At 47.3% G+C, this 13,912-nt stretch overlaps 1 protein-coding gene across 1 annotated transcript; it reads left to right on the top strand.

Moving 5' to 3' along the window:
* The first annotated feature begins 963 nt into the window (after nucleotides 1–963).
* Nucleotides 964–11,056, top strand: MARCO (macrophage receptor with collagenous structure). The gene is made up of 15 exons (XM_068407213.1): nucleotides 964–1,078; nucleotides 2,137–2,238; nucleotides 2,597–2,827; nucleotides 3,243–3,278; nucleotides 4,491–4,535; nucleotides 4,895–5,002; nucleotides 6,340–6,447; nucleotides 6,567–6,611; nucleotides 7,172–7,270; nucleotides 7,366–7,419; nucleotides 8,461–8,505; nucleotides 8,654–8,761; nucleotides 10,033–10,074; nucleotides 10,419–10,595; nucleotides 10,926–11,056. The coding sequence occupies exons 1-15, from the start codon at nucleotides 964–966 to the stop codon at nucleotides 11,054–11,056; spliced, it is 1,446 nt and encodes a 481-aa protein (XP_068263314.1).
* Nucleotides 11,057–13,912: the final 2,856 nt, after the last annotated feature.

The raw sequence follows: 13,912 nt of genomic DNA, 5'->3' as shown, positions 1-13,912 counted from the left end.
CGAGGACCCAGCAGCCCCCAAGATGAGCACAGACCCGCAGCCCAGGAGAAGACCATATGATGGGGATTGCCTTGCGCCTTGGGGAGGGCAGCATGTGGCAGTAGCAGCGTGGGTGCAGAGGGCTCTGTCCGGCCCCTACCGAAGGCTTTCGCCTGCGGTTTTGGGTGAGTCACTTCGTTTTGCAAAATCAAAATCAATTCCGGCACAAATGGAGATGCCAAACCACCATATGCCACGGTGAGGTCTGCAGGGGTGGATTTACAGAACATGAGCAAAGAAGTGGTGAGGCGGTAGGAATTGTGTCCGTGGGTGTGGAAAATGGGTCAGAGAGAAAGCAAGGGCTGGAGAGAGTCTTGGCAAGGAGGTTGCAAGTGTCTCTTCTCCATAACATCCCAAACCCATTTGGGCTTCAGCATCCCCTACCCCACCGTCATTTGCTTGTCTTTACAACTCCTCCTGATTCTTTCCTTTCTTGCACTTCAGTCGTGCACCATCATTAAGTCATCATCTTGGTGCAAGTTAATGTGTTTTTCACTACTATGCAGTGCTTCACCTCCCCTCCCAGGGGATGGACCTCCAAGCTAACGTTGAACCTGGGATCTTCTTGGATAAGTGAGGAGGTTTACTTGTGTTAGAAGCAAAATAGCCCCTCATTCCCAACCCTGCTAAACTGTAGAGATGTTGAATAACTCAGGGTTGAACTTCTTGCAGGATCCTTCCTGAGGCTCCATGGACACAGTGTCCTCAAATGAGCTCACAAGAGCAGCTGAACATCTTAGCTGTGGGGTTTTTTGAGGAACTGTTTGAATTACCACATCAGAGTTCTCACAAGTCTATAAAAACTGAGCAGATAGGAAAAGCATATCAGAAAGCATACCAAATCAGGAGGCAGATGGGCAGTCCCTTCAGTTCTTTATTGTTCATGATCTGACAAGGCTTTAGGTTAACCACAAGAAATTTGTCATGAACACTAAAGACACATACGGAGAAGATGGAAATTCAAGTGATATGAACAATTTCAGTATTTCAGACAAGATTGGGTTTGCCTCAGCTGCTACTACAACCTTTCAGATAAGTGGTAAGGTTTCTTTTTATTAAATAGATTGATATGGATTTTATCATGTCTATGAAGAAAGCAGTGCATAAAAGAGAAATATTGTATTTATACTGCATATTAAATGCTTTTTACAGTGATTTTGCTACTAAATTAAATGACCATTTAAAAAGAGAATTATGCGAAAGTGCCCAAAGCTGATGCTGAGCATCAGAAAAAAATTAGTTCTTTTTCTGTTTTAGAAAATGCCTAATTTCACTCAGTAAAACTTTCATGTCTTTATAGTTAAGATACTGAAATCACCAGATACAATAGAAACTGTAAGTTTATTAATTTTTAGCTGAATATAAATACTTCATTGCTGACTAAACCATTCTATTGTAAAACTAATTAAATCGTTGTACTCTTTTAAAGCTAAAACTTTAAACTACTGATTACATTACTTTGAAAAAAATCAATTAAGGGTAACTTACTGAATGTCTGAAGTAGTTATTAATGCTTCTGAAATACTTTGTTTTCCCTAAAGGCCAAAATTTGACAAAGCAGTTTATTTCTTTTACGCTTGCTGGTGACAATTTGTTTTAAATGTTGCGACTAGTTTTCATTTGTTCTGCAGTTCAGTTTATTATTGATTTTTCATTTGTTTCGATGTATACATGCCTCACTGTTGGAATCGCATGTATGCGGCACTCTGGATGGAGAGGGCATGTGCTTTGAGCAACCCTCTTTGAACAGCAGCCTGGGACAACTAAGTGATGGAAACAGGGAGTTTGTTGATGCAGAAAGGGGAGAACTACCACACTCATACTGTTATAGCTTGGATTAAGTCCTGGTGGAAGTGAGCTGGTAAAATTGGCTAAGGAAAAGATGGCCAAGTGAATTGCAGTGCAAAGCCTGGCTCAGGGGAAGGCAGCCTGCCTTGCCTGCAGAACCTGGCAGTCTCACAGAGGGACCTTGCTGCTCCCTGTTACGGGAAAGCACTGCTAATTTATCGTGGCCAAGCCTGAAATGGCTGGAAGTGACCAGAATTTGTAGTGAGAGAGATGTGAGAGGGTGTCTACCCTACTTCTGTTGGTTTGCAGAGCCTCGAAGCCAAAGCAAGCCATCCGCATGCTGTGCTCGGGCAGCCCTTGGCGTCTACCTGCTGCTGCTGACAGCCGGCCAAGTGCTGCTGGCATACAAAGGTAATGCTGCAACCTTACTGCGGGCTTGACATCAAAAGACAGCTTCGCTGGGTGCTCTCGGGCGGCACGGGTGAGCAGGGATGAGTATGCACATAGGAAACCTCTGAGGAAGCTCAGATGCTCCTCTGCACACCACAAGTCAAAGCAGCCGCTGCACGAAATGGTTCCCCCACCCCGTATCTGTGCTTTGCATTTGCAAAAGCACTCCCAGCTGCACTCCTGACTCCTCAGGTCAAACGGTTGTGGTGTTTAACCCCAGGTGTCCTCCACGGGTGCTGAGGAGCTGCTTTGCCAAACAGGCATTTCCCAGCCTGATCGGGCAGGGAATATTCACTGCATGGGCCTTTTGTTTCCTCAGTGTTTAAGATGCAGCAAGAGATATTGAAATTCCAAGAACAAAATACCTCCTATACAGAAGAGATTCTGGAAAGCTCCTTTGCCAACAAACTGCTTTTGGAAAGGCACTCTGCAGAGAAGCGCATGGGACATGAAGAAAACTGGAGGAGAAGCTTAGAAGAGGAAGTCACCATAATTAAAAGCAGCAATGCAAACCTGATGATGATGATGAAGAACATCACCCTGGTTGCAGGTATGGCTTCATTTCTCCATGCTGACTGTGCAGTGGGGAGAGCTGGTTCCTCTGCACCACTGGCAAAGCTGGGTCAAAAACAAGTTTCAGATGAACAAATAACTAGGGCAAGATTTAGTCAGTTAGTGATGCCACAGTGCCCAGGGTTGGACACTGGCTTCAGTTGCCCTGGCTGGGGAGCTGGACACACCTGGAAAATCTGGAGCACAGCCCCATGCAGCCCTCCCCGATCCCGCTGCAGCTGCATGAGCAGCTCCGGGCTGCTCTCCCCTGCTGTAACCTGTAGACTTGAGCTCTGGGTGACCTCTGAAAGGGTGGTGTCTTCAGCCCAGACCTCAAGCCTATCAACCCCATACTGGTATGTTCCTCACTGAGTGCTGACTACTGAAAAATATCCATTGAATATTTATTTCAGGGCCTCCTGGACACAAAGGAGATCCTGGTCCACCAGGTATGTTGGTAAATGAGCCGTAAACAAATTTTCCTCTTTCTCTTTTTTCCCCCCAAAGAGACCTGAAGTGAGGATTTGAGATTTTGGTCTCTAGACAGAGATCCTACCCAATGTGCAGACACCCAGTGCCCTGGCCCTGAGGAGACCTGCTGCACCTTTTGACTGATCCCAGGGAGCCTCAGCTTGCCCCAGTGCTCCTGCAACAGTCAGTGACCACCACAGAGGAGCATTTTGGCTCTGCCTCCTCACTTCTACCCCACCAGAAAAGCTAAGGGGTGATGGAGGAACTGTACCTGGTCATTATCTGCAATAACCATCCCAAACCTCCATGTGAGACAAGAGGGGACCAGTGAGGGAGTTTATGTGCATCCCATGACCAGTGGATAGCTGGGCTTTCTGACCCAGATGTAGCAAGTCCTGCTGTCCAACTCACTCCAGGACAACTCAAGGAGACCTCCCCAACCCCTGATCTATAGGGCCCCAGCTGAACAGTGCATGTAACAAACAGTGACAGATCTGGGACCTTGCCCACCCTGTCCCTGGGGAAACAACCTCACAGACTCAGGAATGAGCTGGGTGCAAGTGCTCCCCTCCACGGCCATGCACAAGCTGCTGCCCTGGGTACCTGGGGGTTTTGGGTAGAACTACACCCGCTGCAGGAGATAAATGACTTAATGTTGACTCCACTTAGAGCAGAAGTTGGACTAGGCAATGTCCAGAGAAACCAGAGTTTCTGTGATCCTGTGATGATGATCTAAGATGCAACCCTTATTAGGTCAGGTCTGTATCTCATCCATCTCTAGTTCTTGGCTACACTGATGAGCTTTTCTGAAGAAAAAAAAAATACATTTTTAAAAAATCATGTTTTCATATCTTCCTGGCTGCACTTATGACATTGAAACAGCACCTCCCGCCAAGCACCGTTATTATACATCATAGCCCAATAGTTCAGTGCCTTTTCAGAAAAGATCTCCCCAAAGGTCCCCACGAGCTGGGCTTGGCTGGAGGACAGCTGGCCCCTGCCCAGCCACGCACTCAGCCGAGATCCACAGACTTTTCTTGAGTGGTTGTGCTGGTCCCTGCCAGCTGAAGATTGGCCTCAGTGGTGACCGAAGGTGCATGCACAAAGGATGATCAAAAAATTAATCTCTTCTTAGCCATTACTGTGAATAGATGATGTGTGTCAGCTGATATATGTATTTTACATCTCAGGGCTACAGGGACCACCGGGGACAAAGGGAGACCGAGGAATCCAAGGTAAGGCTTTTCTGACACCTGAATTACTTCTGTGGATGAACATAAAGCAGCTTTATGAATGATTTTATAGGCAATCTTGTCCTCAGTCAAGGTGTAAGTCAGTAAGTATGTCATTGGAGTTGAAGGAAATAAGCCTATGCAAAAGTGATGTGAACCAAAGCAGAACTTAGCTGGAAAAAATGTTATTTTAAAAGTCAACATGCACTGGTCACGGTGGGCCAGTTCCCCACTGCCATCAGCACCACTCTCAAGTACACGGCGTTTGGCTCATGCCCGCAGCTGAGCCTCGTGGCGTGCTGCTGGCATTCACTAGACGTGACACCCAAAGAAGCATCGGAAAAGTGGCGTTGTCCTTGCAGGCTTACATGGACTGCAGGGTGCGAAGGGGAGCAAAGGAGATCCTGGTACTCCTGGCAGCAGTGGTGAACCAGGAATGAGAGGAGAAAAAGGAGAGATGGGGCTCACAGGTAAGACTTCTTCACCATCTCAACAATTTTAAGATTCTCCCATGTATTCATGTGTAAACACATTCTACTTAGAACACCAGAAGAAGTCTTCATAGGTCAGATATTTCATAGAAATCCAGGCACCCCTGGGCGTGGCTTGCCAGTCAATGAGGCAGCTGGATGAACAGCACATTCAACTTGATCTGAAGGGATTTCATTTCATGTCATGCCTCAGCAAAGTTCCCAAAGGAGGGCTAGGGGAAGGGGATGTGCAAAATGTTGACTCTGCACCATGGAAGTCTCTTTATAAAGCCACCTTTGTCTAATGAAAGCCGCAGGTATTCAATTATCAGCCCATCCCAGATTAAAGCAGTGATGTTTGCACTAGGATTTTCATGGTATAAAATAACACAATATAATTTACACACACAAGCATGTGGATGTTAGTCCTCACTTTAGCAAAACCTTTTTCTGAGAACCTTGTATCTTATATAAGCCACACTTTTACACACCTTAAGTAGAAGAGTTATGCACTGTGTTTGTCCCATGTGACATGCATTAGTGGGCATCTCCTGGATAGCTGTTGTTCAGTGGTCTCACATGGGCTGCACCCAGAGAGGAAAGGCTGAAAGCAGGGTAGAAAAAGAAAGCAGATGATGTCTGTGGTGCAGACCAGGGAGGACAGTTGGACAGGTTGATTAGAGCTTCCTCAGATCTTCCATCAGATCCCACATGCTCCAGTGTGCTCATTAGAATGGGTTGCTCCAGAAGATGAAAGCGACAGTAGGAGGAATACCAAAAGGTGAGGACTTTGGGATAATTCTGGAGCAGAAAGATGAAGGAGATGTCAGTCTTTACATGAGGCACTTTCAAGTAATCCAGCTCTTTGGGAGCATGTTGATCACCTGTTCAGAGAAGAGAAGGCTAAGGGGAGATGTGACAATTCCCTGGAAGCACAGGAGTGGAATGTGCTGTCCTCTGTCTCCACTGTGGCTAGAAGAAGGGAAGATTCAGACTGCAATAAGGGATATTTAACTAGAGAAGAAATCATTCTAGTGGTAGGGATAGTTTGGGGATTAGACTGGGGAGGTGTCAGGGCACCACTGCAAGTCTTTAACAGCAGGTCATACAAAGATCTGGTCAGACAGGCTGGCAGAGCCAGAGGTGGCTCATACAGATTCTTGAGGTGTCATCCAGCCCTGTTCTCCAACAGCTTTAGGGGAGTGCCACTGAGTGGTAAATGCAGGTGCAAGGCCAAACTCTGCTACTGATGCAGGTAGATGGAGGTTCTCCACTGGCTGCAGAGACAACAAATCTGGTTTTTTGAATTTATACATGTGTGCTGTGCTGTTTGACAGGTGTCCAAGGACAGAAAGGTGAAATGGGCAAGAAGGGAGACCCCGGGCCCCGTGGACCCATGGGTCCTCAGGGACAGCAGGGAGTCCCAGGGCTGCCGGGTTTCAATGGTAAGTGCAGAGGACACAGCACAACCCACCATCAGCACCTGCATGCCATGGTGGATGGCTGCTCTAGCTGAAGCGTTTGGCTAAGCCTCGTTAGCACTGATGCTAGGATATTGTTATAGGTAGCATGGGGGAGCCTGGACGGCCTGGGCAGAAAGGAGAAGCAGGTAAGCAGTACAGAAGGTGCAGTTTCTTCCAAAGGTATGAGACTGATCTCTTTTAGATGGTGCTTCATGACAAGGAAAACTTCAGCCAGATCCCAGCATGGGTAAGAGAAGATGATGATTAGATGAAGAAACCACATCAACATTGTGCAAACCCATCCTGCAGACTTGGCTATCTCACCTGGGCCCCACTCACTGTGCAGGAGAGTGAGAGGGAAAGAAGGGACCTGTACTGTGGAGGGCCATGTCCTCCTTCCTGATGTGTGTGCACACACAAGGGCAGAAACCAGCTGCTGTTTTAGGAAAGCACTTGTGCCTCTCCAGGCTGACAGTCTGCAAGAACCTGGGTCCATACAGCCATACTCCAGACCATCACTCACTGCACCGCTAAGATTAGCGCTGCCGGGGGAGGACTGCAATTCGGAGAGACGCAGCATTTGTTTTACCTTCATAGGGTCAACTCACTCTGCACAGTGCAGGGGCTGGTGATTGAGCTATCTTTCTTTTTTCTCCTTCATGTGTTGTGTTGCATTTCACATGTGCTGCTTTTGCTCAACCTCAAGGTGTAACTGGACAACATGGACCCATGGGAACTCCTGGCATCGAAGGCAGACCTGGTCAGAAAGGGGAGAAGGGGGATCGTGGGCCCAGTGGTAGTTCAGGTACAATGCTACTCAAACCTGTAACTCACTGACCTCCTACTCTGGCCTTGCTTTGTGTGATGGCTTTGTCCTTACTGATTTGTTTTCAATTTTAGGAATACCAGGCACTGCGGGACTCAAAGGTGAAAAGGGAGACAGTGGAGTAACAGGTAAAGGAGAACAAAACAAGTTTGGGGTCAACAACATGTATCATGCAGACACTGGAAATGGATCTGCAACAGCAAGGAGGAGATTTGTTGAGTTCTGCTTTTGGACCCCCAATGCATCCCAGGATGCCATGGTGGGCCTGGGCCTTTGCCAGACTGCCGGAGAGGTAGCTCCTCACTGGAGGGGTTGTTTCAACCATCTGTAATGTGCATGAGGAGGTGATGTTGCCTGCATTTTTCTATAAATTGAAAACACACAAACAAAGCAGCAGTTCAAGATGAACCAAACAACCACCTCCCTACCCTGGAGCTGAAGACAAATTTTACTGGCTGTAAATCTGATGGGGAAAGGTATTCACTAGCAAGCATCTGTCCTGGCCTCCTCTGCAGCATTGTAGGAAGGGGTATCTTCAGAGGCCAACTCGGAGTGCATAACCTAGGCCTTTGACCTTCCATCTGAAAAAGGCCACCTCTCTGTGCCAGGCACCCAAGTGACAGGGTGATGTTCTGCAGCACAAGCCTATTCTAGTGTTTTTCTCTTGAATCAACCTTTTTAACTCTGAATTTACATAGTGCACACAACCTCTTATCTCCATCAGGAGGTCACAAAAGTCCAAGTGCTGCACCCTTCTGAATTCATTGATACCTGGATGATAGGGATGGGCATCACCTCGCCCAAAGTGATGTGCTTACATATGCCTGATGCACCTAAATTTGCATTTCTAGGCTCCCTATATGGTCAGTAAAGACCCACTTGGAGGGTGGTCTATCCCATCGGTGTAGTTTAGGATATGAAATAAATGACCAGAAGCTAATCTATGTCAGGAGAAGACGATTCTCCACTGCCTGTATTTTCTGTATTGACGAGGTCTGCACTGAGTATTATGGGAAATAAGACACCCACTTCAGAAATAGGTGCCTATAGTGTAGGCAGCTAAACTAGATGAGTTGAAATCCATCATAAATACCTAATTTGCATAAGCTTTTATAAGTGTATAAATATCTGTCTTATAAATTTTTGTTTGTTTGTTTTCATGATCTTAGGTCCTCCAGGGCAAAAGGGAACAAAGGGAGACCAGGGCTCGCCAGGTAAACCCTTGTTTGACAGCATGACTTATTCTGATGATGCAAAGCACTTTAAATGCTACGTTCCGCTTCTCTGTGTCAATGTGAAATGCTCATCATGCGCTTTCCCTGGGAAGTGAAAAAGGCAAGGACTTTCTTGCTTTCCACACAGGCATCCCAGGTCTAACTGGTCAAAAAGGAAGCAAGGGTGATTACGGCAGTCAAGGTCTAAAAGGTGAACCGGGAGTTAAAGGAGAAAAGGGAGACCGTGGATCCTCTGGTAAGGCTGTTTGCCACGGGGTCTGTGGAGCTGATGGTGCATTTGGGTTTGGGACTGTACGTCACAGACTGGCACAAGCTGCTCTGGGGCATGTTTACAGAGCTCATTTGGAGGAACTCAACAGACAGATCAGTCTTCCCAGAAAATGAATATGCATTGTCACATTTATACTTTGGGAGGTGTGCTAAAAGACATGCAAGTAAACAGATGCATTAGATTTTCTCAAATCCCCGATCTCACAGAAAACTGGAACAATCCACGTTCCTCTTCGCTTTGTACAGAGACATCTTGCAACATACCACACTGCTGGGACAAATCCCATGTAAACGTGGCAGTCAGGAACACAGAACTGGAAATACCAGGGCTATTTAACTACGCCTCTCTAATGGCAGGACACAAAAATAGTCCAAAAGGGTCAACACTACAGCTTCTCCCCATCCTTACCCCTCTCTGTTCCAATCACAGAATGCTTCCAAAAACCCTAAGACCTGCAGGAGAAAACTGCCCCAAACAGTAATCACAACAGGCCACAGGAAGTGAACTGTTCTCCAGATGCTTTTTCTTTTAATTATTCACACTGAACAGTACAAGAGTTCTCAGAAATAAAATAAACTGGAGCCTATCTGGGGCTCCTCCGTGCACTCCTCTTCTGGAGCTTTGCCTCTGGAGGAGGAGAAAAGCATAACTGGGGTGACCCCAGGTTAGGGACTGCCCTCCGGGTGGGTCTCAGCTCCTGGTCCGCAGCAGGAGATGGCAATGTGTGCTTTGTGGAGGTAGATTTTGGGGGAAGAGCTCATTGCGTTTTCTCCAGCATCCCTGCTCTCAAGACCAGGATGCTGCACAGAAATATGGAGGGCTGTTGGGAGTGGCTTTCTACCATCCCATGGCAGCACCTAGAGAGCAAATCCCATGACGTAGATCTTCTTGCAAATACTTTGGAAGATACCATGCCTGCTTCTGGAGAGCCCAAACGCTATCAGAGATGTCATTTTACAGGTAGTAGTGAGAATAATACACATTTCCCATGAGTGAGTGGATGGGATTTTGCAAGTGGCTGTTTTCTTGGGTGACATGTTAGGAAAAGACTTTGCTGTATGTTATTCTACTTTTCTTGCCACTTTTTTTTTACACACCCTTAGTCACTTCACAGGGTCCATTCCACAAGGGAACCCTTGTACCTCTGACTCACCCAATTATTCAGAAAAGGTTAATAACTGGATTTTCCCCCCAAACAGCTACCAAATATTTCCTTGTTTTTTAATTTGGAACAGGTTCCCCAGGAACGAAAGGGAGCAAAGGTGAAAAGGGAGAAGGTACTGGACTTTTATTTCTTTTTCTCTCACTTGCTTTCTGGCATCGAAGTTATCTGAGATCAGGACCAATGTGCCCCCTGCACGCACTGGTTAACCTGCAGCACGGCTACCAGAACTGAGGGGCGTGCACGCTGAGTTGCAGCCTGATTTCTCCAGACCCAGGAAAGGACCCTGGATTGTTTGGATTTGAGCTACCAGTAACTTCTGGTCCCACCCTGGCTACAGCTGTGGAGATGGGAATATTCATCCAGTTCTGGAGGTCACCTCTTCTGTCTTTCAATGTGTTTTTTTTCCTCATGCCTGTATGACCAGTAGAGTTATTTTCTTCTTCTTTGAACTGTCAGGCAACTTCAAGCATTTAATACGAATTGCGGGAGGGGGCAGGAGGGGCCGCGTGGAAATCTTTCACCAAGGGTCCTGGGGAACAATATGTGACGATGGCTGGAGCACCGTAGATGCCAATGTGGTCTGCCGAATGCTGGGATACTACCGTGCGACCGCTGCCTTCACAGCTGCAGGAGGTGAGTCCACAACAGCCTTCCACCTCCCCAGGCCTGGTGTGGGAGGTTACACACACCCAGAAGGCACCACAGCAAGGTCCTCTACATGAGAAGCAGGAGAGCATAGGAAATCTGCTCAAAGGGGCAGCTCTTTCTCCTTGGGATGAGGGAACTGTATGTCAAGTGCTGCTTGAATTGTGCCCAATGGTTTGATTTCCATCAAGCCAACTGTGCCACCCAATGCACACCTGCTATCCATGGGGGTCTCTTTAGAAAAAAAAAAAAGCATATTCCTCTTTCTTTTGTTCAACATTTTTTTATTTGCTTGTTTGTTTAATTCATCTTCCAAAGGCACTGGACAGATTTGGCTTGATGATGTGAATTGCAGCGGGAATGAACATTCAATTTTCGACTGTCCAAAGCCCGACTGGGGTGTGAACAACTGCTCCCACAGCGAGGACGCTGGGGTGGAGTGCATTTGATGGGACACAGAGGCTGCCCTGGGAGCCACTGCCCGCCGCTGCTCTCAATGGGGCTCTTCTTGATAACGCAAACCAAATTTCGTAAGGCTGTGCTTATAGTCTCTCTACCAGGTCATAAAAATATTGATAGAGAAAGTTGAATTTTCAATACCTCAATAATGGCTGCAAGACCCACAGGTAACCCAAAAGATCCCAGCTGTCATGAAACAACCAGAGCTCAGGCATATAAGCCAGTTCACAGCTTTTCCTGTTGTCTGACATCAGCTCATCTGCAGTAGTTCATACATGTGTTACCTCTAGGTCCACAGGGGAGGAGAGATGGTCCACTTCAGCTTAGTGCAGTAAGAGAGAACACGATCAGCATGCGGAAATGAGCAGTTCCTGCAGCTGAGCTGCCTGGTCCATCTTCATCACAGTACAGTTGTGAATCTGAGCCTAAAACCCCCAGTGAAGTGTACGCACCCAAGGCAGCAGATACTCAGAAATCGTGGGATGATGTCTCTGGCACACAAATATAAATGTTCTCCAGAAATGATGCCAATCACAGGTTAAAGTGCAAAAGTAAGTGCCTGGGATCTAGGTGCCATACTATCCTGGTTTAGCACAGACCTTGTTTTTGACCTTGGCCCAGTCCCCTGCCTTCTGTGTGAGCGTTTCCTAGCCTGTCCCCAGGAGCAATACCCCTTACCTTATCCAGTGTATAAAGCTAAGCGTTTCATACCTTTAGATATTAGATGCTCCAGTAAAGCAAAAGGATGACAAATAGAAGCAATAATGGGAAAGTATCAGCTAATTAAACTTCCAGAGTGAAAATACGGACCCTAAACCAAAGGCTTCTACCTTAACTGAAAGTCTTATATGTGTCTGAGATAATGCTCAGCACGGGGCATTTGGCGGGTGACAAGCAGCCTGTTTACGTGTAGCTGGGCACATCGCAACAACATGCTCATGGACATTTGATTTAAAATGCCAGAAATACGTGTAAGTGACCCCACATCTCTGCCTTGATGTTAGTCATAATTGCATTTGTCTACACAGCTTTGAAACTTGTTTTTAGTGCTTAGAAATGCAGATATAAGTAGAAAAAACAAGTAATGCTGGTAAGAGCAGCAGCTGATGGGGCATCCAGGACTGATGTGAGTGAGAAGACCCATCACTGCGCAGGTGCAACAGTGCAGCCTGCAACAAAGCTCATCACCGTTTTAAACCAGAGGAGATGTTTGTCACAGGGTCTCAGGCCTCAGGAAAGAAGTTTGGAAAATCCCAAGAGTTTTCCACTACCCACTCTAATGCCTTTGACGGCAGGAAAATGTAAAGAGATGCTTATCCTTCCCGGCTCTGGTTTAGAGGAGGCAAGGAGCACCTGCCACAAACCATGGGTGAGACGTGATGAATGACAACTACTTCAAAGCGGGTGGAAGCGGGCAGTGGCTCATCTGCACAAGAAGAGACAAAAGCTTTCTGTTCTGGTAGGAAGCCCTACCAGCACTAACAGCATGCGGAGTACTGGCACTTGGGCTTACACAGCTTTCTGCAAGGGCTCCCACGGACAGTGCTGAGCCTGCGTGGGTTTCTTTCATCTTTTATCTTCTGTGTGGCAGTATGTAAATAAAGCATTTCCACTGTCAGGAAATAAAGGATTTACAAGCTATATTATTGTCTTAATACATCAGCATGTGGTGCTTACACTCTCAGTTTCTCACTTCACTTGCTAATGGGGTACGTTCCTCACCAGTTTTCAAGCAAAACGCTGAAACTTTTGAATTTTGTATAAGGCAAAACTGCCACCAAGGGAAAGTCCCCAATGATGACCCTTTGGCTGGACTTAAATCCCCATCAATCTCCTTTTTGGAGAATGGGCATCCATAAAATAGCAGTTGTGCCAGGATTAAGGTCAGGACACCAGGGGTTAGATCTGCATGCCCAGGGCAAAGGCCACCATAGTCCAGCCCATCTGCTCCTAAGCACAGCAGCAACAGGTTGAAGCCAAGCTACTGTCCAACAGCATGGCCAGAAACCAGAGCATGACCTACTCTCCTGCCACTTCTTCATCTTGCAGCGCAGATGTAAAACCTGCAAAATTTGGAGCCAGAGGAATTTTCTAGCAGCCCAGGAGAGCCCATGCCAACCCTGAAGAGTTCAGTGCCAAGTACACAAAATGGCATTTCTCTTGCAGGCACTAAAGGAGGAAAAGGGAAGGGCTCGAGGTGGCTCAGGCAGGCATACAGCTGGGGCGATGGCTGCAGGGGCTGAGAATGCCACTGCTAAAGGGGACCGGGCCAAAACGCACAGCTGCCTGGCAGCATTGGCACAGCCCCCTCCAGTCAGAAGGGATGCAGGAACCAGTGGAGAAGTGCTCACACCAGTACAGTTCATTCTGGTCTGGGAAGGGAAACAGGGGTTTCAGGACCAGGACCTGTGTTGATATCACCATGCTGGTAAAACCAGAGCTTGGCAGGAAAACAAACGTTGCCTTCATAAAACCGCTCTGCGTGCCTGGCCCGGAGAGGGAAGCCCAGCCAGCCGGGCGGAGAGCTGTGGGCAGAATGCTCACACAAGAAGCAGAAACACAACCATTTCTGCCTGCTAAAGCAGCGCATGTCTGAGCTGCAAGAGAAGAACCGAGCCCAGTGCAGGGTGTGCCATGTGCGAGAAATAGCATCCATCGGAGGGGACCACTGTGGCCGAGTCACGGTGCCCGTGATTTCACCCTTCCTGACTGTGTCACTGCTGACGGATCCTCTTGGAGAAAGGCTGCCCAGCTGTGAACAAACAGCTGTGGATGCTAGGTGGTGGCAGCACAATTTACGTCTGATCCTCCTCTGTCCAAACCAGGGCGAAACCAGAAAGTAGTCA

This window comes from Nyctibius grandis, chromosome 9 (assembly GCF_013368605.1).
Source record: "Nyctibius grandis isolate bNycGra1 chromosome 9, bNycGra1.pri, whole genome shotgun sequence".
NCBI classification, from domain to species: domain Eukaryota; kingdom Metazoa; phylum Chordata; class Aves; order Nyctibiiformes; family Nyctibiidae; genus Nyctibius; species Nyctibius grandis.
This window is presented reverse-complemented; position numbering and strand designations above follow the sequence as displayed.